Below are 25,592 nucleotides of genomic sequence, written 5' to 3'. Positions count from 1 at the left end.
TGCACAAAAAGAAACAAAGAGATTAGCTGGGTCATAAGACACATGTTCTCAACGACATACCAAACTGAGCTTGAGTGCCTGCTTTTACCTGATGAGTCATTTTTGACAGGAATGGTCTGATGAAATGCGTGAAGACTGCTTGCTGTCTGTCTCTTTCCATGGATGCCCTTTGGCTGCCAAATTCCTGGATGCTATATTTGAGAAAAGGCTTTCAACATCTAAACTAATAGTAAACTGCAAGTTTTTCAGCAATATTGTTGGCAGTGGAGCAATATGTCACATATTTGCTTACATAATCTGGTATGCTGGGCAGCTGAAGTTGTTGGAGCTAAGGCAAAATAGGAAGTTGAAGGATGGCGTGGCCAGAAATGGACGGATCTTTGTCTTGAACCAGCTGGTGATGAACTCCTCACTCTGGAGTTGTGTCTGGTTGAAGTTTGCAATTGTCACCTCTCCAAGAGCCTCAAGTGCATTTGACAAGGTTGGGTAGGTGTTGTTGGGGGCCTTGAATTGGCAGAAATATCATTTTAGTTGGCCACAAACCTTACATAGAGAAACCAATATTGTGAAATTGTGATTTTGGATTTACCATGGTAGCAAACATCTCAAGAGCCTGGTCCAGGACAGCAGAAACTTTTTGGAAGAAAAGCTTCCAGACTTCTACCGGGTATATCATTTGGTTTTTCAGTGAGCAATTCAGCAGTGTGACCACGTTGCTGGATGTGAGATACGTAGCCTTGAAAAAGAAATACAGCCATCTTGTCAGATATTATGGAGATATCTTTCTCCAGACAGTAATATAACAATAGCCAGATTCTTTCTTTGGGATTCATAACTTAGCTTTAAAAAATTCTTACAGAGGAACAGGCATGTTCTGTGATGGTGAAATTGCACAGGGCTGCAGAGGAATTGTCAGCTGACAGGATTTGCTGAAGTTTTGAACTGTTGAAAAAAAAATGTAATCAAACCCAATGTCACCTTAGTTATACTGAGAAAGAATGCTACCTGGACCAAATCATCATTGGACAGAAATGCATTTCACCCACCTATCAGTTGCATCACAGATGAGATTCACTGTGAAAAGAGCATGGCCATGTGTGAGATAGTAGTCAGTCAGAATTCAGTTTTGTCTTTAGAGTTCAAATGTCTATTTTTAGGCAGACTTACCATGAACTGGGGTCACCTTGCACTGGAGACAAAGAAAATATAACTGTTAGTATAGCTGAAAAAGCCTTTTCAATTGTAAATACCTTGACTCCGTCAGAGTTAGACAGTTATTGTGCCAAACTTGGATCAAATATTGCATAACCTGTGTAAGACCCCCAAAGAAATGAACCTACCGCGAAGGAAGCTGGTACTGAGCAACCTGTTTGAGAAAAAGAAAACATATATAGAATTACATCAATGCAGAAGTCATCACCGTGCTGGTACTGAGCTCTTCGTAAAAGTTTAGTCAGGACAGCATATTTGCTACATACGCGTGAATGTGTCTTGGAGTGACTGCTTGTTTGATCTCACGCCCTGTGAAAGGTCCAGTGGCAATGCTCTCAAACTTTGCACAAGACCATCATGTCTGCAGGAAGAAAAGAAGTTATTGTGACTTGTCAGGAGCCTCAGTTTGTCATCACGGACACCCAAAACATTTAACTGTGGATGCCAGAAATATCTTACACAGCCTCATAGGATTCACAGGTGATGTTACTGGGGATCACTCGCAAGCTGCCAGGAAGGATGCTCGCCATCACAGGAACCAAATAAACTTGGAACCACAGTTGATAGTCTCCTGGCTCAAAGCCATTAAGCTGAGGAGCTAGGGCGGTCAAGGTCAGGTTCAAGATGGTGTCTCGCACAACTGGATTCTTGATGAGGGTGACATTTTTCTGAAAGACAAAAGATTTATGTTGACGTTAGAGAGGACATTTTCACATTCTGAAATCTGAAATCTACATTCCATGGAGCATCTGAGTCAAGAAGCATGTTAGAAATTCATTATTTTGAGTTCAACTTTGGCTCAGTGTCAGCTTTAACTCTGGGAAGGCCAGTTTGTTAAACAGTTCTGTTAACAATTGTCAATGTTAACACTGAAATAAGGTTAACAAGTATTATTCACCTGTTTGTTGATGCTTGCAAAAGTCTCAAAAAACTGTTTGAGCTTCTGGTAATCACTGTTCTTAGTCAAGCTTGTCAACACCTCCCTTATGAGTTGCTTATCATTTAAAGCTCTGCTGTCTGGATCCAGGACCAGCTCAGCCTTCTGCTGTGGTGAGAGATGGTCCAAAAGTGCCTCCTGAGGATGCAAGAAAAGTAGGACATATGAAATTGTCATCTTTTTATACAAAGTAGAGAAATTACCTGTGTATGGGTTTTCCAAACCACAAATTTATTCTGCTGTTTTCGAGGAGGACTGGAAGTGAAATGTATGCCTTACTGTAGAAATGTTGAAGTCCTTGAGGTCAGCGTATGCTGTGTATTGGACAAATGGACCCAGATTTGCCTCAACCCATTGGCCATCGCTCTCATTGTTCTGCCTGCAAACTAAATGATGCAAACAAAAGTTAGAATACATAAAATTTAGCAACGTTTTTCACCGGTAGACATGAACCAAATCAAGGACAATTTTACTGCTCAGTCTTTTTCAAGATATTTCTCAGAAGAAAAGAGATGCCACGTCCCATGTCAGCCCTACCTGGCTTGTCGATGACACTGCCAGATTTTCTCAGGTAGCCCAGCAGAACATCTGTGATTCCTTGTCGTCTGTCCGATGGAATTGCCGAGAAAACTTTAGCCATCCCACTCACACTGCAAAAGTTGAAAGAAAACATGCTTATGCTGTCCTCCAAATCCTATTGTCACTGTTTGGTGCCACAAAATCTTGTTTGTTGCCAGAAAGCTACTCACATGACACGGTAGTTGGTGCAGTTGATGTTTGTGGTTGCATTTTGGAGCATTGCTGGAGTGAAGCTTGCAAGGACAGGAACCAGTTTCACATGGAACCAAATGTCAAAGTCGTTTTTGGTGAATTCCGCGAAATGGGGACTGATGATATTGAAGGTCTTATTCATTACACGATCTCTCACAACAGGCTGGAATTCTGGGCTCTATAACATTGTGGTAGAAATGGTCATTAGCACTTTAAAGACCGCATGTTGCAAGAACACCCATACAACATGCTACAAAGGATGCAACAGATTATTTGCTGTGTATCAGTTCATCAATGTGTTGTTACAGATTTGACGCATCTTCTTCTGACAATGCAGTAATTCAAATCCAGGATTGCCTTCCTTTACTCCTCACAGAAGACTAGCCTACCTGTCCATTGGCTGTCAGCTGTGTCAGGAATTCATCCACATTTTTCAGAGCGTTGCCTTTGTCCAGTCGCTCAAACACACGATCAATGAAATCTGTGTCATTCAAGGCTCCAGAGGACAATATCAGCTGTGCCACCTGATTAGGACTGAGCGCTGACAACAATCCAGCCTACAAAAGAGAATCAACATAATGTCAAACAGCAGTAACAGCAAGGCTGCGGGTAATAGATTTCAGTTAGCAAGCAAATAAGTGGGATCTATGAGATGCTTGTTTTTTTTACACGCCAAAAACAGATGCCTGTGTGTGGTCTTTTTTGTGATTAGAATGTTGGGCTGCTGTTTTCAAGGAGGACCGGAAGTGAAATGTATGCCTTACTGTAGAAATGTTGAAGTCGTTGAGGTCAGTGTATGCTGTGTATTGGACAAATGGACCCAGATTTGCCTCAACCCATTGGCCATCGCTCTCATTGTTCTGCCTGCAAACTAAATGATGCAAACAAAAGTTAAAATACATACAATTTAGCAAGGTTTTTCACCGGTAGACATGAAACAAATCAAGGAGAATTTTACTGCTCAGTCTTTTTCAAGATATTTCTCAGAAGAAAAGAGATGCCACGTCCCATGTCAGCCCTACCTGGCTTGTCGATGACACTGCCAGATTTTCTCAGGTAGCCCAGCAGAACATCTGTGATTCCTTGTCGTCTGTCCGATGGAATTGCCGAGAAAACTTTAGCCATCCCACTCACACTGCAAAAGTTGAAAGAAAACATGCTTATGCTGTCCTCCAAACTCTATTGTCACTGTTTGGTGCCACAAATTCTTGTTTGTTGCCAGAAAGCTACTCACATGACACGGTAGTTGGTGCAGTTGATGTTTGTGGTTGCATTTTGGAGCATTGCTGGAGTGAAGCTTGCAAGGACAGGAACCAGTTTCACATGGAACCAAATGTCAAAGTCGTTTTTGGTGAATTCCGTGAAATAGGGACTGATGATAGTGAAGGTCTTATTCATTACACGATCTCTCACAACAGGCTGGAATTCTGGGCTCTGTAACATTGTGGTAGAAATGGTCATTAGCACTTTGAAGACCGCATGTTGCAAGAACACCCATACAACATGCTACAAAGGATGCAACAGATTATTTGTTGTGTATCAGTTCCTCAACATGTTGTTAAAAAATTGACGCGTTTTCTTCTGACAATGCAGGAATTCAAATCCAGGATTGCCTTCCTTTACTCCTCACTGAAGAGTAGCCTACCTGTCCATTGGCTGTCAGCTGTGTCAGGAATTCATCCACATTTTTCAGAGCGTTGCCTTTGTCCAGTCGCTCAAACACACGATCAATGAAATCTGTGTCATTCAAGGCTCCAGAGGACAATATCAGCTGTGCCACCTGATTAGGACTGAGCGCTGACAACAATCCAGCCTACAAAAGAGAATCAACATAATGTCAAACAGCAGTAACAGCAAGGCTGCGGGTAATAGATTTCAGTTAGCAGCAAACTAAGTGGGATCTATGAGATGCTTGTTTTTTTGACACGCCAAAAACAAATGCCTGTGTGTGCTCTTTTTTGTGTCTAGAATGTTGGGCTGCTGTTTTCAAGGAGGACCGGAAGTGAAATGTATGCCTTACTGTAGAAATGTTGAAGTCGTTGAGGTCAGTGTATGCTGTGTATTGGACAAATGGACCCAGATTTGCCTCAACCCATTGGCCATCGCTCTCATTGTTCTGCCTGCAAACTAAATGATGCAAACAAAAGTTAAAATACATACAATTTAGCAAGGTTTTTCACCGGTAGACATGAAACAAATCAAGGAGAATTTTACTGCTCAGTCTTTTTCAAGATATTTCTCAGAAGAAAAGAGATGCCACGTCCCATGTCAGCCCTACCTGGCTTGTCGATGACACTGCCAGATTTTCTCAGGTAGCCCAGCAGAACATCTGTGATTCCTTGTCGTCTGTCCGATGGAATTGCCGAGAAAACTTTAGCCATCCCACTCACACTGCAAAAGTTGAAAGAAAACATGCTTATGCTGTCCTCCAAACTCTATTGTCACTGTTTGGTGCCACAAATCTTGTTTGTTGCCAGAAAGCTACTCACATGACACGGTAGTTGGTGCAGTTGATGTTTGTGGTTGCATTTTGGAGCATTGCTGGAGTGAAGCTTGCAAGGACAGGAACCAGTTTCACATGGAACCAAATGTCAAAGTCGTTTTTGGTGAATTCCGTGAAATAGGGACTGATGATAGTGAAGGTCTTATTCATTACACGATCTCTCACAACAGGCTGGAATTCTGGGCTCTGTAACATTGTGGTAGAAATGGTCATTAGCACTTTGAAGACCGCATGTTGCAAGAACACCCATACAACATGCTACAAAGGATGCAACAGATTATTTGCTGTGTATCAGTTCCTCAATGTGTTGTAACAGATTTGGCGCGTCTTCTTCTGACAATGCAGTAATTCAAATCCAGGATTGCCTTCCTTTACTCCTCACTGAAGACTAGCCTACCTGTCCATTGGCTGTCAGCTGTGTCAGGAATTCATCCACATTTTTCAGAGCGTTGCCTTTGTCCAGTCGCTCAAACACACGATCAATGAAATCTGTGTCATTCAAGGCTCCAGAGGACAATATCAGCTGTGCCACCTGATTAGGACTGAGCGCTGACAACAATCCAGCCTACAAAAGAGAATCAACATAATGTCAAACAGCAGTAACAGCAAGGCTGTGGGTAATAGATTTCAGTTAGCAGCAAACTAAGTGGGATCCATGAGATGCTTGTTTTTTTGACACGCCAAAAACAAATGCCTGTGTGTGCTCTTTTTTGTGTCTAGAATGTTGGGCTGCTGTTTTCAAGGAGGACCGGAAGTGAAATGTATGCCTTACTGTAGAAATGTTGAAGTCGTTGAGGTCAGTGTATGCTGTGTATTGGACAAATGGACCCAGATTTGCCTCAACCCATTGGCCATCGCTCTCATTGTTCTGCCTGCAAACTAAATGATGCAAACAAAAGTTAAAATACATACAATTTAGCAAGGTTTTTCACCGGTAGACATGAAACAAATCAAGGACAATGTTACTGCTCAGTCTTTTTCAAGATATTCTCAGAAGAAAAGAGATGCCACGTCCCATGTCAGCCCTACCTGGCTTGTCGATGACACTGCCAGATTTTCTCAGGTAGCCCAGCAGAACATCTGTGATTCCTTGTCGTCTGTCCGATGGAATTGCCGAGAAAACTTTAGCCATCCCACTCACACTGCAAAAGTTGAAAGAAAACATGCTTATGCTGTCCTCCAAACTCTATTGTCACTGTTTGGTGCCACAAAATCTTGTTTGTTGCCAGAAAGCTACTCACATGACACGGTAGTTGGTGCAGTTGATGTTTGTGGTTGCATTTTGGAGCATTGCTGGAGTGAAGCTTGCAAGGACAGGAACCAGTTTCACATGGAACCAAATGTCAAAGTCGTTTTTGGTGAATTCCGTGAAATGGGGACTGATGATAGTGAAGGTCTTATTCATTACACGATCTCTCACAACAGGCTGGAATTCTGGGCTCTGTAACATTGTGGTAGAAATGGTCATTAGCACCACATAGATTACATATTACACGTTGCAGCTACAACCATACAACATGTTAGAACAGATGCAACTTAGTATTTCGTGTGAATCAGTCCTTCAAAGCAATCTTGCAGTTTAGACATGGCTTTTTCTGACAATGCTGGAAAAAAATCCTTCACACTCTCTGAAGAGTAGCCTACCTGTCCATTGGCTGTCAGCTGTGTCAGGAATTCATCCACATTTTTCAGATCGTTGCCCTTTTCCAGTCCCTCAAACACACGATCAATGAAATCTGTGGTATTCAGGGCTCCCGAGTTCAGTATCAGTTGTGCCAGCTGAGTTGGACTGAGCGCTGTCAACAATCCAGCCTACAAAAGGGAATCAACATGACACTCAGCATTAATGGCAAGGCTGTGATTAATAGATTTCAGTTTGCACCACACTAAGTGGGATCCACGAGATGCTTGTTTTTTTGACACGCCAAAAACAAATGCCTGTGTGTGGTCTTTTTTGTGTCTAGAATGTTGGGCTGCTGTTTTCAAGGAGGACCGGAAGTGAAATGTATGCCTTACTGTAGAAATGTTGAAGTCGTTGAGGTCAGTGTATGCTGTGTATTGGACAAATGGACCCAGATTTGCCTCAACCCATTGGCCATCGCTCTCATTGTTCTGCCTGCAAACTAAATGATGCAAACAAAAGTTAAAATACATACAATTTAGCAAGGTTTTTCACCGGTAGACATGAAACAAATCGAGGACAATGTTACTGCTCAGTCTTTTTCAAGATATTTCTCAGAAGAAAAGAGATGCCACGTCCCATGTCAGCCCTACCTGGCTTGTCGATGACACTGCCAGATTTTCTCAGGTAGCCCAGCAGAACATCTGTGATTCCTTGTCGTCTGTCCGATGGAATTGCCGAGAAAACTTTAGCCATCCCACTCACACTGCAAAAGTTGAAAGAAAACATCCTTATGCTGTCCTCCAAACCCTATTGTCACTGTTTGGTGCCACAAAATCTTGTTTGTTGCCAGAAAGCTACTCACATGACACGGTAGTTGGTGCAGTTGATGTTTGTGGTTGCATTTTGGAGCATTGCTGGAGTGAAGCTTGCAAGGACAGGAACCAGTTTCACATGGAACCAAATGTCAAAGTCGTTTTTGGTGAATTCCCTGAAATGGGGACTGATGATAGTGAAGGTCTTATTCATTACACGATCTCTCACAACAGGCTGGAATTCTGGGCTCTGTAACATTGTGGTAGAAATGGTCATTAGCACTTTGAAGACCGCATGTTGCAAGAACACCCATACAACATGCTACAAAGGATGCAACAGATTATTTGCTGTGTATCAGTTCCTCAACATGTTGTTAAAAAATTGACGCGTTTTCTTCTGACAATGCAGGAATTCAAATCCAGGATTGCCTTCCTTTACTCCTCACTGAAGAGTAGCCTACCTGTCCATTGGCTGTCAGCTGTGTCAGGAATTCATCCACATTTTTCAGAGCGTTGCCTTTGTCCAGTCGCTCAAACACACGATCAATGAAATCTGTGTCATTCAAGGCTCCAGAGGACAATATCAGCTGTGCCACCTGATTAGGACTGAGCGCTGACAACAATCCAGCCTACAAAAGAGAATCAACATAATGTCAAACAGCAGTAACAGCAAGGCTGCGGGTAATAGATTTCAGTTAGCAGCAAACTAAGTGGGATCTATGAGATGTTCATTTTCTTTTTACACGCCAAAAACAAATGCCTGTGTGTGCTCTTTTTTGTGTCTAGAATGTTGGGCTGCTGTTTTCAAGGAGGACCGGAAGTGAAATGTATGCCTTACTGTAGAAATGTTGAAGTCGTTGAGGTCAGTGTATGCTGTGTATTGGACAAATGGACCCAGATTTGCCTCAACCCATTGGCCATCGCTCTCATTGTTCTGCCTGCAAACTAAATGATGCAAACAAAAGTTAAAATACATACAATTTAGCAAGGTTTTTCACCGGTAGACATGAAACAAATCAAGGACAATGTTACTGCTCAGTCTTTTTCAAGATATTTCTCAGAAGAAAAGAGATGCCACGTCCCATGTCAGCCCTACCTGGCTTGTCGATGACACTGCCAGATTTTCTCAGGTAGCCCAGCAGAACATCTGTGATTCCTTGTCGTCTGTCCGATGGAATTGCCGAGAAAACTTTAGCCATCCCACTCACACTGCAAAAGTTGAAAGAAAACATGCTTATGCTGTCCTCCAAACTCTATTGTCACTGTTTGGTGCCACAAAATCTTGTTTGTTGCCAGAAAGCTACTCACATGACACGGTAGTTGGTGCAGTTGATGTTTGTGGTTGCATTTTGGAGCATTGCTGGAGTGAAGCTTGCAAGGACAGGAACCAGTTTCACATGGAACCAAATGTCAAAGTCGTTTTTGGTGAATTCCGTGAAATAGGGACTGATGATAGTGAAGGTCTTATTCATTACACGATCTCTCACAACAGGCTGGAATTCTGGGCTCTGTAACATTGTGGTAGAAATGGTCATTAGCACTTTGAAGACCGCATGTTGCAAGAACACCCATACAACATGCTACAAAGGATGTAACAGATTATTTGCTGTGTATCAGTTCCTCAATGTGTTGTAACAGATTTGGCGCGTCTTCTTCTGACAATGCTGTAATTCAAATCCAGGATTGCCTTCCTTTACTCCTCACTGAAGAGTAGCCTACCTGTCCATTGGCTGTCAGCTGTGTCAGGAATTCATCCACATTTTTCAGAGCATTGCCTTTGTCCAGTCGCTCAAACACACGATCAATGAAATCTGTGTCATTCAAGGCTCCAGAGGACAATATCAGCTGTGCCACCTGATTAGGACTGAGCGCTGACAACAATCCAGCCTAGAAAAGAGAATCAACATAATGTCAAACAGCAGTAACAGCAAGGCTGCGGGTAATAGATTTTAGTTAGCAGCAAACTAAGTGGGATCTATGAGATGCTTGTTTTTTTGACACGCCAAAAACAAATGCCTGTGTGTGCTCTTTTTTGTGTCTAGAATGTTGGGCTGCTGTTTTCAAGGAGGACCGGAAGTGAAATGTATGCCTTACTGTAGAAATGTTGAAGTCGTTGAGGTCAGTGTATGCTGTGTATTGGACAAATGGACCCAGATTTGCCTCAACCCATTGGCCATCGCTCTCATTGTTCTGCCTGCAAACTAAATGATGCAAACAAAAGTTAAAATACATACAATTTAGCAAGGTTTTTCACCGGTAGACATGAAACAAATCAAGGACAATGTTACTGCTCAGTCTTTTTCAAGATATTTCTCAGAAGAAAAGAGATGCCACGTCCCATGTCAGCCCTACCTGGCTTGTCGATGACACTGCCAGATTTTCTCAGGTAGCCCAGCAGAACATCTGTGATTCCTTGTCGTCTGTCCGATGGAATTGCCGAGAAAACTTTAGCCATCCCACTCACACTGCAAAAGTTGAAAGAAAACATGCTTATGCTGTCCTCCAAACTCTATTGTCACTGTTTGGTGCCACAAAATCTTGTTTGTTGCCAGAAAGCTACTCACATGACACGGTAGTTGGTGCAGTTGATGTTTGTGGTTGCATTTTGGAGCATTGCTGGAGTGAAGCTTGCAAGGACAGGAACCAGTTTCACATGGAACCAAATGTCAAAGTCGTTTTTGGTGAATTCCGCTGAAATGAGGACTGATGATAGTGAAGGTCTTATTCATTACACGATCTCTCACAACAGGCTGGAATTCTGGGCTCTGTAACATTGTGGTAGAAATGGTCATTAGCACTTTGAAGACCGCATGTTGCAAGAACACCCATACAACATGCTACAAAGGATGCAACAGATTATTTGCTGTGTATCAGTTCCTCAATGTGTTGTAACAGATTTGGCGCGTCTTCTTCTGACAATGCAGGAATTCAAATCCAGGATTGCCTTCCTTTACTCCTCACTGAAGAGTAGCCTACCTGTCCATTGGCTGTCAGCTGTGTCAGGAATTCATCCACATTTTTCAGAGCGTTGCCTTTGTCCAGTCGCTCAAACACACGATCAATGAAATCTGTGTCATTCAAGGCTCCAGAAGACAATATCAGCTGTGCCACCTGATTAGGACTGAGCGCTGACAACAATCCAGCCTAGAAAAGAGAATCAACATAATGTCAAACAGCAGTAACAGCAAGGCTGCGGGTAATAGATTTCAGTTAGCAGCAAACTAAGTGGGATCTATGAGATGTTCGTTTTCTTTTTACACGCCAAAAACAAATGCCTGTGTGTGCTCTTTTTTGTGTCTAGAATGTTGGGCTGCTGTTTTCAAGGAGGACCGGAAGTGAAATGTATGCCTTACTGTAGAAATGTTGAAGTCGTTGAGGTCAGTGTATGCTGTGTATTGGACAAATGGACCCAGATTTGCCTCAACCCATTGGCCATCGCTCTCATTGTTCTGCCTGCAAACTAAATGATGCAAACAAAAGTTAGAATACATACAATTTAGCAAGGTTTTTCACCGGTAGACATGAAACAAATCAAGGACAATGTTACTGCTCAGTCTTTTTCAAGATATTTCTCAGAAGAAAAGAGATGCCACGTCCCATGTCAGCCCTACCTGGCTTGTCGATGACACTGCCAGATTTTCTCAGGTAGCCCAGCAGAACATCTGTGATTCCTTGTCGTCTGTCCGATGGAATTGCCGAGAAAACTTTAGCCATCCCACTCACACTGCAAAAGTTGAAAGAAAACATGCTTATGCTGTCCTCCAAACTCTATTGTCACTGTTTGGTGCCACAAATTCTTGTTTGTTGCCAGAAAGCTACTCACATGACACGGTAGTTGGTGCAGTTGATGTTTGTGGTTGCATTTTGGAGCATTGCTGGAGTGAAGCTTGCAAGGACAGGAACCAGTTTCACATGGAACCAAATGTCAAAGTCGTTTTTGGTGAATTCCGTGAAATGGGGACTGATGATAGTGAAGGTCTTATTCATTACACGATCTCTCACAACAGGCTGGAATTCTGGGCTCTGTAACATTGTGGTAGAAATGGTCATTAGCACTTTGAAGACCGCATGTTGCAAGAACACCCATACAACATGCTACAAAGCATGTAACAGATTATTTGCTGTGTATCAGTTCCTCAATGTGTTGTTACAGATTTGGCGCGTTTTCTTCTGACAATGCTGTAATTCAAATCCAGGATTGCCTTCCTTTACTCCTCACTGAAGACTAGCCTACCTGTCCATTGGCTGTCAGCTGTGTCAGGAATTCATCCACATTTTTCAGAGCGTTGCCTTTGTCCAGTCGCTCAAACACACGATCAATGAAATCTGTGTCATTCAAGGCTCCAGAGGACAATATCAGCTGTGCCACCTGATTAGGACTGAGCGCTGACAACAATCCAGCCTAGAAAAGAGAATCAACATAATGTCAAACAGCAGTAACAGCAAGGCTGCGGGTAATAGATTTTAGTTAGCAGCAAACTAAGTGGGATCTATGAGATGTTCATTTTCTTTTTACACGCCAAAAACAAATGCCTGTGTGTGCTCTTTTTTGTGTCTAGAATGTTGGGCTGCTGTTTTCAAGGAGGACCGGAAGTGAAATGTATGCCTTACTGTAGAAATGTTGAAGTCGTTGAGGTCAGTGTATGCTGTGTATTGGACAAATGGACCCAGATTTGCCTCAACCCATTGGCCATCGCTCTCATTGTTCTGCCTGCAAACTAAATGATGCAAACAAAAGTTAAAATACATACAATTTAGCAAGGTTTTTCACCGGTAGACATGAAACAAATCGAGGACAATGTTACTGCTCAGTCTTTTTCAAGATATTTCTCAGAAGAAAAGAGATGCCACGTCCCATGTCAGCCCTACCTGGCTTGTCGATGACACTGCCAGATTTTCTCAGGTAGCCCAGCAGAACATCTGTGATTCCTTGTCGTCTGTCCGATGGAATTGCCGAGAAAACTTTAGCCATCCCACTCACACTGCAAAAGTTGAAAGAAAACATGCTTATGCTGACCTCCAAACTCTATTGTCACTGTTTGGTGCCACAAATTCTTGTTTGTTGCCAGAAAGCTACTCACATGACACGGTAGTTGGTGCAGTTGATGTTTGTGGTTGCATTTTGGAGCATTGCTGGAGTGAAGCTTGCAAGGACAGGAACCATTTTCACATGGAACCAAATGTCAAAGTCGTTTTTGGTGAATTCCGTGAAATGGGGACTGATGATAGTGAAGGTCTTATTCATTACACGATCTCTCACAACAGGCTGGAATTCTGGGCTCTGTAACATTGTGGTAGAAATGGTCATTAGCACTTTAAAGACCGCATGTTGCAAGAACACCCATACAACACGCTACAAAGGATGTAACAGATTATTTGTTGTGTATCAGTTCCTCAATGTGTTGTTACAGATTTGGCGCATTTTCTTCTGACAATGCTGTAATTCAAATCCAGGATTGCCTTCCTTTACTCCTCACTGAAGACTAGCCTACCTGTCCATTGGCTGTCAGCTGTGTCAGGAATTCATCCACATTTTTCAGAGCGTTGCCTTTGTCCAGTCGCTCAAACACACGATCAATGAAATCTGTGTCATTCAAGGCTCCAGAGGACAATATCAGCTGTGCCACCTGATTAGGACTGAGCGCTGACAACAATCCAGCCTACAAAAGAGAATCAACATAATGTCAAACAGCAGTAACAGCAAGGCTGCGGGTAATAGATTTCAGTTAGCAGCAAACTAAGTGGGATCTATGAGATGTTCATTTTCTTTTTACACGCCAAAAACAAATGCCTGTGTGTGGTCTTTTTTGTGTCTAGAATGTTGGGCTGCTGTTTTCAAGGAGGACCGGAAGTGAAATGTATGCCTTACTGTAGAAATGTTGAAGTCGTTGAGGTCAGTGTATGCTGTGTATTGGACAAATGGACCCAGATTTGCCTCAACCCATTGGCCATCGCTCTCATTGTTCTGCCTGCAAACTAAATGATGCAAACAAAAGTTAAAATACATACAATTTAGCAAGGTTTTTCACCGGTAGACATGAAACAAATCGAGGACAATGTTACTGCTCAGTCTTTTTCAAGATATTTCTCAGAAGAAAAGAGATGCCACGTCCCATGTCAGCCCTACCTGGCTTGTCGATGACACTGCCAGATTTTCTCAGGTAGCCCAGCAGAACATCTGTGATTCCTTGTCGTCTGTCCGATGGAATTGCCGAGAAAACTTTAGCCATCCCACTCACACTGCAAAAGTTGAAAGAAAACATGCTTATGCTGTCCTCCAAACTCTATTGTCACTGTTTGGTGCCACAAAATCTTGTTTGTTGCCAGAAAGCTACTCACATGACACGGTAGTTGGTGCAGTTGATGTTTGTGGTTGCATTTTGGAGCATTGCTGGAGTGAAGCTTGCAAGGACAGGAACCAGTTTCACATGGAACCAAATGTCAAAGTCGTTTTTGGTGAATTCCGCGAAATGAGGACTGATGATAGTGAAGGTCTTATTCATTACACGATCTCTCACAACAGGCTGGAATTCTGGGCTCTGTAACATTGTGGTAGAAATGGTCATTAGCACTTTGAAGACCGCATGTTGCAAGAACACCCATACAACATGCTACAAAGGATGCAACAGATTATTTGTTGTGTATCAGTTCCTCAACATGTTAAAAAATTGACGCGTTTTCTTCTGACAATGCAGGAATTCAAATCCAGGATTGCCTTCCTTTACTCCTCACTGAAGAGTAGCCTACCTGTCCATTGGCTGTCAGCTGTGTCAGGAATTCATCCACATTTTTCAGAGCGTTGCCTTTGTCCAGTCGCTCAAACACACGATCAATGAAATCTGTGTCATTCAAGGCTCCAGAGGACAATATCAGCTGTGCCACCTGATTAGGACTGAGCGCTGACAACAATCCAGCCTACAAAAGAGAATCAACATAATGTCAAACAGCAGTAACAGCAAGGCTGCGGGTAATAGATTTCAGTTAGCAGCAAACTAAGTGGGATCTATGAGATGTTCGGTTTTTTTTTACACGCCAAAAACAAATGCCTGTGTGTGGTCTTTTTTGTGTCTAGAATGTTGGGCTGCTGTTTTCAAGGAGGACCGGAAGTGAAATGTATGCCTTACTGTAGAAATGTTGAAGTCGTTGAGGTCAGTGTATGCTGTGTATTGGACAAATGGACCCAGATTTGCCTCAACCCATTGGCCATCGCTCTCATTGTTCTGCCTGCAAACTAAATGATGCAAACAAAAGTTAAAATACATACAATTTAGCAAGGTTTTTCACCGGTAGACATGAAACAAATCGAGGACAATGTTACTGCTCAGTCTTTTTCAAGATATTTCTCAGAAGAAAAGAGATGCCACGTCCCATGTCAGCCCTACCTGGCTTGTCGATGACACTGCCAGATTTTCTCAGGTAGCCCAGCAGAACATCTGTGATTCCTTGTCGTCTGTCCGATGGAATTGCCGAGAAAACTTTAGCCATCCCACTCACACTGCAAAAGTTGAAAGAAAACATGCTTATGCTGTCCTCCAAACCCTATTGTCACTGTTTGGTGCCACAAAATCTTGTTTGTTGCCAGAAAGCTACTCACATGACACGGTAGTTGGTGCAGTTGATGTTTGTGGTTGCATTTTGGAGCATTGCTGGAGTGAAGCTTGCAAGGACAGGAACCAGTTTCACATGGAACCAAATGTCAAAGTCGTTTTTGGTGAATTCCGTGAAATGAGGACTGATGATAGTGAAGGTCTTATTCATTACACGATCTCTCACAACAGGCTGGAATTCTGGGCTCTGTAACATTGTGGTAGAAATGGTCATTAGCACTTTGAAGACCGCATGTTGCAAGAACACCCATACAACATGCTACAAAGCATGTAACAGATTATTTGCTGTGTATCAGTTCCTCAATGTGTTGTAACAGATTTGGCGCGTCTTCTTCTGACAATGCTGTAATTCAAATCCAGGATTGCCTTCCTTTACTCCTCACTGAAGAGTAGCCTACCTGTCCATTGGCTGTCAGCTGTGTCAGGAATTCATCCACATTTTTCAGAGCGTTGCCTTTGTCCAGTCGCTCAAACACACGATCAATGAAATCTGTGTCATTCAAGGCTCCAGAGGACAATATCAGCTGTGCCACCTGATTAGGACTGAGCGCTGACAACAATCCAGCCTACAAAAGAGAATCAACATAATGTCAAACAGCAGTAACAGCAAGGCTGCGGGTAATATATTTCAGTTAGCAGCAAACTAAGTGGGATCTATGAGATGTTCGGTTTTTTTTACACGCCAAAAACAAATGCCTGTGTGTGCTCTTTTTTGTGTCTAGAATGTTGGGCTGCTGTTTTCAAGGAGGACCGGAAGTGAAATGTATGCCTTACTGTAGAAATGTTGAAGTCGTTGAGGTCAGTGTATGCTGTGTATTGGACAAATGGACCCAGATTTGCCTCAACCCATTGGCCATCGCTCTCATTGTTCTGCCTGCAAACTAAATGATGCAAACAAAAGTTAGAATACATACAATTTAGCAAGGTTTTTCACCGGTAGACATGAAACAAATCAAGGACAATGTTACTGCTCAGTCTTTTTCAAGATATTTCTCAGAAGAAAAGAGATGCCACGTCCCATGTCAGCCCTACCTGGCTTGTCGATGACACTGCCAGATTTTCTCAGGTAGCCCAGCAGAACATCTGTGATTCCTTGTCGTCTGTCCGATGGAATTGCCGAGAAAACTTTAGCCATCCCACTCACACTGCAAAAGTTGAAAGAAAACATGCTTACGCTGACCTCCCAACCTTATTGTCACTGTTTGGTGCCACAAAATCTTGTTTGTTGCCAGAAAGCTACTCACATGACACGGTAGTTGGTGCAGTTGATGTTTGTGGTTGCATTTTGGAGCATTGCTGGAGTGAAGCTTGCAAGGACAGGAACCAGTTTCACATGGAACCAAATGTCAAAGTCGTTTTTGGTGAATTCCGTGAAATGGGGACTGATGATAGTGAAGGTCTTATTCATTACACGATCTCTCACAACAGGCTGGAATTCTGGGCTCTGTAACATTGTGGTAGAAATGGTCATTAGCACTTTGAAGACCGCATGTTGCAAGAACACCCATACAACATGCTACAAAGGATGCAACAGATTATTTGCTGTGTATCAGTTCCTCAATGTTTTGTAACAGATTTGGCGCGTCTTCTTCTGACAATGCTGTAATTCAAATCCAGGATTGCCTTCCTTTACTCCTCACTGAAGACTAGCCTACCTGTCCATTGGCTGTCAGCTGTGTCAGGAATTCATCCACATTTTTCAGAGCGTTGCCTTTGTCCAGTCGCTCAAACACACGATCAATGAAATCTGTGTCATTCAAGGCTCCAGAGGACAATATCAGCTGTGCCACCTGATTAGGACTGAGCGCTGACAACAATCCAGCCTACAAAAGAGAATCAACATAATGTCAAACAGCAGTAACAGCAAGGCTGCGGGTAATAGATTTCAGTTAGCAGCAAACTAAGTGGGATCTATGAGATGTTGGTTTTCTTTTTACATGCCAAAAACAAATGCCTGTGTGTGCTCTTTTTTGTGTCTAGAATGTTGGGCTGCTGTTTTCGAGGAGGACTGGAAGTGAAATGTATGCCTTACTGTAGAAATGTTGAAGTCGTTGAGGTCAGTGTATGCTGTGTATTGGACAAATGGACCCAGATTTGCCTCAACCCATTGGCCATCGCTCTCATTGTTCTGCCTGCAAACTAAATGATGCAAACAAAAGTTAAAATACATACAATTTAGCAAGGTTTTTCACCGGTAGACATGAAACAAATCGAGGACAATGTTACTGCTCAGTCTTTTTCAAGATATTTCTCAGAAGAAAAGAGATGCCACGTCCCATGTCAGCCCTACCTGGCTTGTCGATGACACTGCCAGATTTTCTCAGGTAGCCCAGCAGAACATCTGTGATTCCTTGTCGTCTGTCCGATGGAATTGCCGAGAAAACTTTAGCCATCCCACTCACACTGCAAAAGTTGAAAGAAAACATGCTTATGCTGTCCTCCAAACTCTATTGTCACTGTTTGGTGCCACAAAATCTTGTTTGTTGCCAGAAAGCTACTCACATGACACGGTAGTTGGTGCAGTTGATGTTTGTGGTTGCATTTTGGAGCATTGCTGGAGTGAAGCTTGCAAGGACAGGAACCAGTTTCACATGGAACCAAATGTCAAAGTCGTTTTTGGTGAAATCCATGAAATGAGGACTGATGATAGTGAAGGTCTTATTCATTACACGATCTCTCACAACAGGCTGGAATTCTGGGCTCTGTAACATTGTGGTAGAAATGGTCATTAGCACTTTGAAGACCGCATGTTGCAAGAACACCCATACAACATGCTACAAAGGATGCAACAGATTATTTGTTGTGTATCAGTTCCTCAACATGTTGTTAAAAAATTGACGCGTTTTCTTCTGACAATGCAGTAATTCAAATCCAGGATTGCCTTCCTTTACTCCTCACTGAAGACTAGCCTACCTGTCCATTGGCTGTCAGCTGTGTCAGGAATTCATCCACATTTTTCAGAGCGTTGCCTTTGTCCAGTCGCTCAAACACACGATCAATGAAATCTGTGTCATTCAAGGCTCCAGAGGACAATATCAGCTGTGCCACCTGATTAGGACTGAGCGCTGACAACAATCCAGCCTACAAAAGAGAATCAACATAATGTCAAACAGCAGTAACAGCAAGGCTGCGGGTAATAGATTTCAGTTAGCAGCAAACTAAGTGGGATCTATGAGATGTTCATTTTCTTTTTACACGCCAAAAACAAATGCCTGTGTGTGCTCTTTTTTGTGTCTAGAATGTTGGGCTGCTGTTTTCAAGGAGGACCGGAAGTGAAATGTATGCCTTACTGTAGAAATGTTGAAGTCGTTGAGGTCAGTGTATGCTGTGTATTGGACAAATGGACCCAGATTTGCCTCAACCCATTGGCCATCGCTCTCATTGTTCTGCCTGCAAACTAAATGATGCAAACAAAAGTTAAAATACATACAATTTAGCAAGGTTTTTCACCGGTAGACATGAAACAAATCGAGGACAATGTTACTGCTCAGTCTTTTTCAAGATATTTCTCAGAAGAAAAGAGATGCCACGTCCCATGTCAGCCCTACCTGGCTTGTCGATGACACTGCCAGATTTTCTCAGGTAGCCCAGCAGAACATCTGTGATTCCTTGTCGTCTGTCCGATGGAATTGCCGAGAAAACTTTAGCCATCCCACTCACACTGCAAAAGTTGAAAGAAAACATGCTTATGCTGTCCTCCAAACTCTGTTGTCACTGTTTGGTGCCACAAAATCTTGTTTGTTGCCAGAAAGCTACTCACATGACACGGTAGTTGGTGCAGTTGATGTTTGTGGTTGCATTTTGGAGCATTGCTGGAGTGAAGCTTGCAAGGACAGGAACCAGTTTCACATGGAACCAAATGTCAAAGTCGTTTTTGGTGAATTCCGCGAAATGAGGACTGATGATAGTGAAGGTCTTATTCATTACACGATCTCTCACAACAGGCTGGAATTCTGGGCTCTGTAACATTGTGGTAGAAATGGTCATTAGCACTTTGAAGACCGCATGTTGCAAGAACACCCATACAACATGCTACAAAGGATGCAACAGATTATTTGCTGTGTATCAGTTCCTCAATGTTTTGTAACAGATTTGGCGCGTCTTCTTCTGACAATGCTGTAATTCAAATCCAGGATTGCCTTCCTTTACTCCTCACTGAAGACTAGCCTACCTGTCCATTGGCTGTCAGCTGTGTCAGGAATTCATCCACATTTTTCAGAGCGTTGCCTTTGTCCAGTCGCTCAAACACACGATCAATGAAATCTGTGTCATTCAAGGCTCCAGAGGACAATATCAGCTGTGCCACCTGATTAGGACTGAGCGCTGACAACAATCCAGCCTACAAAAGAGAATCAACATAATGTCAAACAGCAGTAACAGCAAGGCTGCGGGTAATAGATTTCAGTTAGCAGCAAACTAAGTGGGATCTATGAGATGTTCGTTTTCTTTTTACACGCCAAAAACAAATGCCTGTGTGTGGTCTTTTTTGTGTCTAGAATGTTGGGCTGCTGTTTTCGAGGAGGACCGGAAGTGAAATATATGCCTTACTGTAGAAATGTTGAAGTCGTTGAGGTCAGTGTATGCTGTGTATTGGACAAATGGACCCAGATTTGCCTCAACCCATTGGCCATCGCTCTCATTGTTCTGCCTGCAAACTAAATGATGCAAACAAAAGTTAAAATACATACAATTTAGCAAGGTTTTTCACCGGTAGACATGAAACAAATCGAGGACAATGTTACTGCTCAGTCTTTTTCAAGATATTTCTCAGAAGAAAAGAGATGCCACGTCCCATGTCAGCCCTACCTGGCTTGTCGATGACACTGCCAGATTTTCTCAGGTAGCCCAGCAGAACATCTGTGATTCCTTGTCGTCTGTCCGATGGAATTGCCGAGAAAACTTTAGCCATCCCACTCACACTGCAAAAGTTGAAAGAAAACATGCTTATGCTGTCCTCCAAACTCTATTGTCACTGTTTGGTGCCACAAAATCTTGTTTGTTGCCAGAAAGCTACTCACATGACACGGTAGTTGGTGCAGTTGATGTTTGTGGTTGCATTTTGGAGCATTGCTGGAGTGAAGCTTGCAAGGACAGGAACCAGTTTCACATGGAACCAAATGTCAAAGTCGTTTTTGGTGAATTCCATGAAATGAGGACTGATGATAGTGAAGGTCTTATTCATTACACGATCTCTCACAACAGGCTGGAATTCTGGGCTCTGTAACATTGTGGTAGAAATGGTCATTAGCACTTTGAAGACCGCATGTTGCAAGAACACCCATACAACATGCTACAAAGCATGTAACAGATTATTTGCTGTGTATCAGTTCCTCAATGTGTTGTAACAGATTTGGCGCGTCTTCTTCTGACAATGCTGTAATTCAAATCCAGGATTGCCTTCCTTTACTCCTCACTGAAGAGTAGCCTACCTGTCCATTGGCTGTCAGCTGTGTCAGGAATTCATCCACATTTTTCAGAGCGTTGCCTTTGTCCAGTCGCTCAAACACATGATCAATGAAATCTGTGTCATTCAAGGCTCCAGAAGACAATATCAGCTGTGCCACCTGATTAGGACTGAGCGCTGACAACAATCCAGCCTACAAAAGAGAATCAACATAATGTCAAATAGCAGTAACAGCAAGGCTGTGGGTAATAGATTTCAGTTAGCAGCAAACTAAGTGGGATCCATGAGATGCTTGTTTTTTTGACACGCCAAAAACAAATGCCTGTCTGTGCTCTTTTTTGTGTCTAGAATGTTGGGCTGCTGTTTTCAAGGAGGACCGGAAGTGAAATGTATGCCTTACTGTAGAAATGTTGAAGTCGTTGAGGTCAGTGTATGCTGTGTATTGGACAAATGGACCCAGATTTGCCTCAACCCATTGGCCATCGCTCTCATTGTTCTGCCTGCAAACTAAATGATGCAAACAAAAGTTAAAATACATACAATTTAGCAAGGTTTTTCACCGGTAGACATGAAACAAATCGAGGACAATGTTACTGCTCAGTCTTTTTCAAGATATTCCTCAGAAGAAAAGAGATGCCACGTCCCATGTCAGCCCTACCTGGCTTGTCGATGACACTGCCAGATTTTCTCAGGTAGCCCAGCAGAACATCTGTGATTCCTTGTCGTCTGTCCGATGGAATTGCCGAGAAAACTTTAGCCATCCCACTCACACTGCAAAAGTTGAAAGAAAACATGCTCATGCTGTCCTCCAAACTCTATTGTCACTGTTTGGTGCCACAAAATCTTGTTTGTTGCCAGAAAGCTACTCACATGACACGGTAGTTGGTGCAGTTGATGTTTGTGGTTGCATTTTGGAGCATTGCTGGAGTGAAGCTTGCAAGGACAGGAACCAGTTTCACATGGAACCAAATGTCAAAGTCGTTTTTGGTGAATTCCGCGAAATGAGGACTGATGATAGTGAAGGTCTTATTCATTACACGATCTCTCACAACAGGCTGGAATTCTGGGCTCTGTAACATTGTGGTAGAAATGGTCATTAGCACCACATAGATTACATATTACGCGTTGCAGCTACAACCATACAACATGTTAGAACAGATGCATCTTAGTATTTTGTGTGAATCAGTCCTTCAAAGCAATCTTGCAGTTTAGACATGGCTTTTTCTGACAATGCTGGAAAAAAATCCTTCACACTCTCTGAAGAGTAGCCTACCTGTCCATTGGCTGTCAGCTGTGTCAGGAATTCATCCACATTTTTCAGAGCGTTGCCCTTTTCCAGTCGCTCAAACACACGATCAATGAAATCTGTGGTATTCAGGGCTCCCGAGTTCAGTATCAGTTGTGCCACCTGAGTAGGACTGAGCGCTGTCAACAATCCAGCCTACAAAAGGGAATCAACATGTCACTCAGCATTAATGGCAAGGCTGTGATTAATAGATTTCAGTTTGCACCACAAATGTCAAGTTCAATTGGCACTCACAATGGATGAATTGCGACTGAGGGTTTGCAAATCCTGCAGCGTTGCAAAATCAGAGAACCCTCCAAGGTTTGCCTGTAGCCAGCCTTGGCTCCCTGTGACTGATGAGACACAGCCAGGATCTGCACAAAAAGAAACAAAGAGATTAGCTGGGTCATAAGACACATGTTCTCAACGACATACCAAACTGAGCTTGAGTGCCTGCTTTTACCTGATGAGTCATTTTTTGACAGGAATGGTCTGATGAAATGCGTGAAGACTGCTTGCTGTCTGTCTCTTTCCATGGATGCCCTTTGGCTGCCAAATACCTGGATGCTATATTTGAGAAAAGGCTTTCAACATCTAAACTAATAGTAAACTGCAAGTTTTTCAGCAATATTGTTGGCAGTGGAGCAATATGTCACATATTTGCTTACATAATCTGGTATGCTGGGCAGCTGAAGTTGTTGGAGCTAAGGCAAAATAGGAAGTTGAAGGATGGCGTGGCCAGAAATGGACGGATCTTTGTCTTGAACCAGCTGGTGATGAACTCCTCACTCTGGAGTTGTGTCTGGCTGAAGTTTGCAATTGTCACCTCTCCAAGAGCCTCAAGTGCATTTGACAAGGTTGGGTAGGTGTTGTTGGGGGCCTTGAATTGGCAGAAATATCATTTTAGTTGGCCACAAACCTTACATAGAGAAACCAATATTGTGAAATTGTGATTTTGGATTTACCATGGTAGCAAACATCTCAAGAGCCTGGTCCAGGACAGCAGAAACTTTTTGGAAGAAAAGCTTCCAGACTTCTACCGGGTATATCATTTGGTTTTTCAGTGAGCAATTCAGCAGTGTGACCACGTTGCTGGATGTGAGATACGTAGCCTTGAAAAAGAAATACAGCCATCTTGTCAGATATTATGGAGATATCTTTCTCCAGACAGTAATATAACAATAGCCAGATTCTTTCTTTGGGATTCATAACTTAGCTTTAAAAATTCTTACAGAGGAACAGGCATGTTCTGTGATGGTGAAATTGCACAGGGCTGCAGAGGAATTGTCAGCTGACAGTATTTGCTGAAGTTTTGAACTGTTGAAAAAAAAATGTAATCAAACCCAGTGTCACCTTAGTTATACTGAGAAAGAATGCTACCTGGACCAAATCATCATTGGACAGAAATGCATTTCACCCACCTATCAGTTGCATCACAGATGAGATTCACTGTGAAAAGAGCATGGCCATGTGTGAGATAGTAGTCAGTCAGAATTCAGTTTTGTCTTTAGAGTTCAAATGTCTATTTTTAGGCAGACTTACCATGAACTGGGGTCACCTTGCACTGGAGACAAAGAAAATATAACTGTTAGTATAGCTGAAAAAGCCTTTTCAATTGTAAATACCTTGACTCCGTCAGAGTTAGACAGTTATTGTGCCAAACTTGGATCAAATATTGCATAACCTGTGTAAGACCCCCAAAGAAATGAACCTACCGCGAAGGAAGCTGGTACTGAGCAACCTGTTTGAGAAAAAGAAAACATATATAGAATTACATCAATGCAGAAGTCATCACCGTGCTGGTACTGAGCTCTTCGTAAAAGTTTAGTCAGGACAGCATATTTGCTACATACGCGTGAATGTGTCTTGGAGTGACTGCTTGTTTGATCTCACGCCCTGTGAAAGGTCCAGTGGCAATGCTCTCAAACTTTGCACAAGACCATCATGTCTGCAGGAAGAAAAGAAATTATTGTGACTTGTCAGGAGCCTCAGTTTGTCATCACGGACACCCAAAACATTTAACTGTGGATGCCAGAAATATCTTACACAGCCTCATAGGATTCACAGGTGATGTTACTGGGGATCACTCGCAAGCTGCCAGGAAGGATGCTCGCCATCACAGGAACCAAATAAACTTGGAACCACAGTTGATAGTCTCCTGGCTCAAAGCCATTAAGCTGAGGAGCTAGGGCGGTCAAGGTCAGGTTCAAGATGGTGTCTCGCACAACTGGATTCTTGATGAGGGTGACATTTTTCTGAAAGACAAAAGATTTATGTTGACGTTAGAGAGGACATTTTCACATTCTGAAATCTGAAATCTACATTCCATGGAGCATCTGAGTCAAGAAGCATGTTAGAAATTCATTATTTTGAGTTCAACTTTGGCTCAGTGTCAGCTTTAACTCTGGGAAGGCCAGTTTGTTAAACAGTTCTGTTAACAATTGTCAATGTTAACACTGAAGTAAGGTTAACAAGTATTATTCACCTGTTTGTTGATGCTTGCAAAAGTCTCAAAAAACTGTTTGAGCTTCTGGTAATCACTGTTCTTAGTCAAGCTTGTCAACACCTCCCTTATGAGTTGCTTATCATTTAAAGCTCTGCTGTCTGGATCCAGGACCAGCTCAGCCTTCTGCTGTGGTGAGAGATGGTCCAAAAGTGCCTCCTGAGGATGCAAGAAAAGTAGGACATATGAAATTGTCATCTTTTTATACAAAGTAGAGAAATTACCTGTGTATGGGTTTTCCAATCCACAAATTTATTCTGCTGTTTTCGAGGAGGACTGGAAGTGAAATGTATGCCTTACTGTAGAAATGTTGAAGTCGTTGAGGTCAGTGTATGCTGTGTATTGGACAAATGGACCCAGATTTGCCTCAACCCATTGGCCATCGCTCTCATTGTTCTGCCTGCAAACTAAATGATGCAAACAAAAGTTAGAATACATAAAATTTAGCAACGTTTTTCACCGGTAGACATGAACCAAATCAAGGACAATTTTACTGCTCAGTCTTTTTCAAGATATTTCTCAGAAGAAAAGAGATGCCACGTCCCATGTCAGCCCTACCTGGCTTGTCGATGACACTGCCAGATTTTCTCAGGTAGCGCAGCAGAACATCTGTGATTCCTTTTCGTCTGTCCGATGGAATTGCCGAGAAAACTTTAGCCATCCCACTCACACTGCAAAAGTTGAAAGAAAACATGCTTATGCTGTCCTCCAAACTCTATTGTCACTGTTTGGTGCCACAAAATCTTGTTTGTTGCCAGAAAGCTACTCACATGACACGGTAGTTGGTGCAGTTGATGTTTGTGGTTGCATTTTGGAGCATTGCTGGAGTGAAGCTTGCAAGGACAGGAACCAGTTTCACATGGAACCAAATGTCAAAGTCGTTTTTGGTGAATTCCGCGAAATGGGGACTGATGATATTGAAGGTCTTATTCAT

General features: G+C 42.6%; 1 protein-coding gene and 1 long non-coding RNA gene across 2 annotated transcripts; both read right to left on the bottom strand.

Annotated features, from left to right (window-relative positions):
* Nucleotides 1-288: 288 nt before the first annotated feature.
* Nucleotides 289-25,592, bottom strand: LOC115772789 (uncharacterized). Its single transcript, XM_030719171.1, has 71 exons — nucleotides 25,429-25,592; nucleotides 25,217-25,329; nucleotides 24,959-25,065; nucleotides 22,144-22,311; nucleotides 21,741-21,940; nucleotides 21,529-21,641; nucleotides 21,271-21,377; nucleotides 20,896-21,063; nucleotides 20,485-20,684; nucleotides 20,273-20,385; nucleotides 20,015-20,121; nucleotides 19,638-19,805; nucleotides 19,227-19,426; nucleotides 19,015-19,127; nucleotides 18,757-18,863; nucleotides 18,380-18,547; nucleotides 17,969-18,168; nucleotides 17,757-17,869; nucleotides 17,499-17,605; nucleotides 17,122-17,289; nucleotides 16,711-16,910; nucleotides 16,499-16,611; nucleotides 16,241-16,347; nucleotides 15,865-16,032; nucleotides 15,454-15,653; nucleotides 15,242-15,354; nucleotides 14,984-15,090; nucleotides 14,607-14,774; nucleotides 14,199-14,398; nucleotides 13,987-14,099; nucleotides 13,729-13,835; nucleotides 13,352-13,519; nucleotides 12,941-13,140; nucleotides 12,729-12,841; nucleotides 12,471-12,577; nucleotides 12,094-12,261; nucleotides 11,683-11,882; nucleotides 11,471-11,583; nucleotides 11,213-11,319; nucleotides 10,836-11,003; nucleotides 10,564-10,624; nucleotides 10,424-10,475; nucleotides 10,212-10,324; nucleotides 9,954-10,060; nucleotides 9,579-9,746; nucleotides 9,168-9,367; nucleotides 8,956-9,068; nucleotides 8,698-8,804; nucleotides 8,321-8,488; nucleotides 7,910-8,109; nucleotides 7,698-7,810; nucleotides 7,440-7,546; nucleotides 5,821-5,988; nucleotides 5,410-5,609; nucleotides 5,199-5,311; nucleotides 4,941-5,047; nucleotides 4,566-4,733; nucleotides 4,155-4,354; nucleotides 3,943-4,055; nucleotides 3,685-3,791; nucleotides 3,310-3,477; nucleotides 2,899-3,098; nucleotides 2,687-2,799; nucleotides 2,429-2,535; nucleotides 2,111-2,287; nucleotides 1,672-1,880; nucleotides 1,341-1,366; nucleotides 1,168-1,189; nucleotides 858-942; nucleotides 590-736; nucleotides 289-504 (listed from the first exon to the last, which is right to left on the bottom strand). The coding sequence occupies exons 1-71, from the start codon at nucleotides 25,590-25,592 to the stop codon at nucleotides 289-291; spliced, it is 9,999 nt and encodes a 3,332-aa protein (XP_030575031.1).
* Nucleotides 23,880-24,347, bottom strand: LOC115773125 (uncharacterized). Its single transcript, XR_004019074.1, has 3 exons — nucleotides 24,202-24,347; nucleotides 24,009-24,103; nucleotides 23,880-23,896 (listed from the first exon to the last, which is right to left on the bottom strand). It is a non-coding gene; the product is annotated as an uncharacterized LOC115773125 (long non-coding RNA).

The sequence above is a fragment of the Archocentrus centrarchus genome, chromosome 22 (genome assembly GCF_007364275.1).
Source record: "Archocentrus centrarchus isolate MPI-CPG fArcCen1 chromosome 22, fArcCen1, whole genome shotgun sequence".
NCBI lineage: Eukaryota > Metazoa > Chordata > Actinopteri > Cichliformes > Cichlidae > Archocentrus > Archocentrus centrarchus.
The sequence above is the reverse complement of the archived record's forward strand: the minus strand, read 5'-3'. Positions and strand labels throughout refer to the sequence as shown.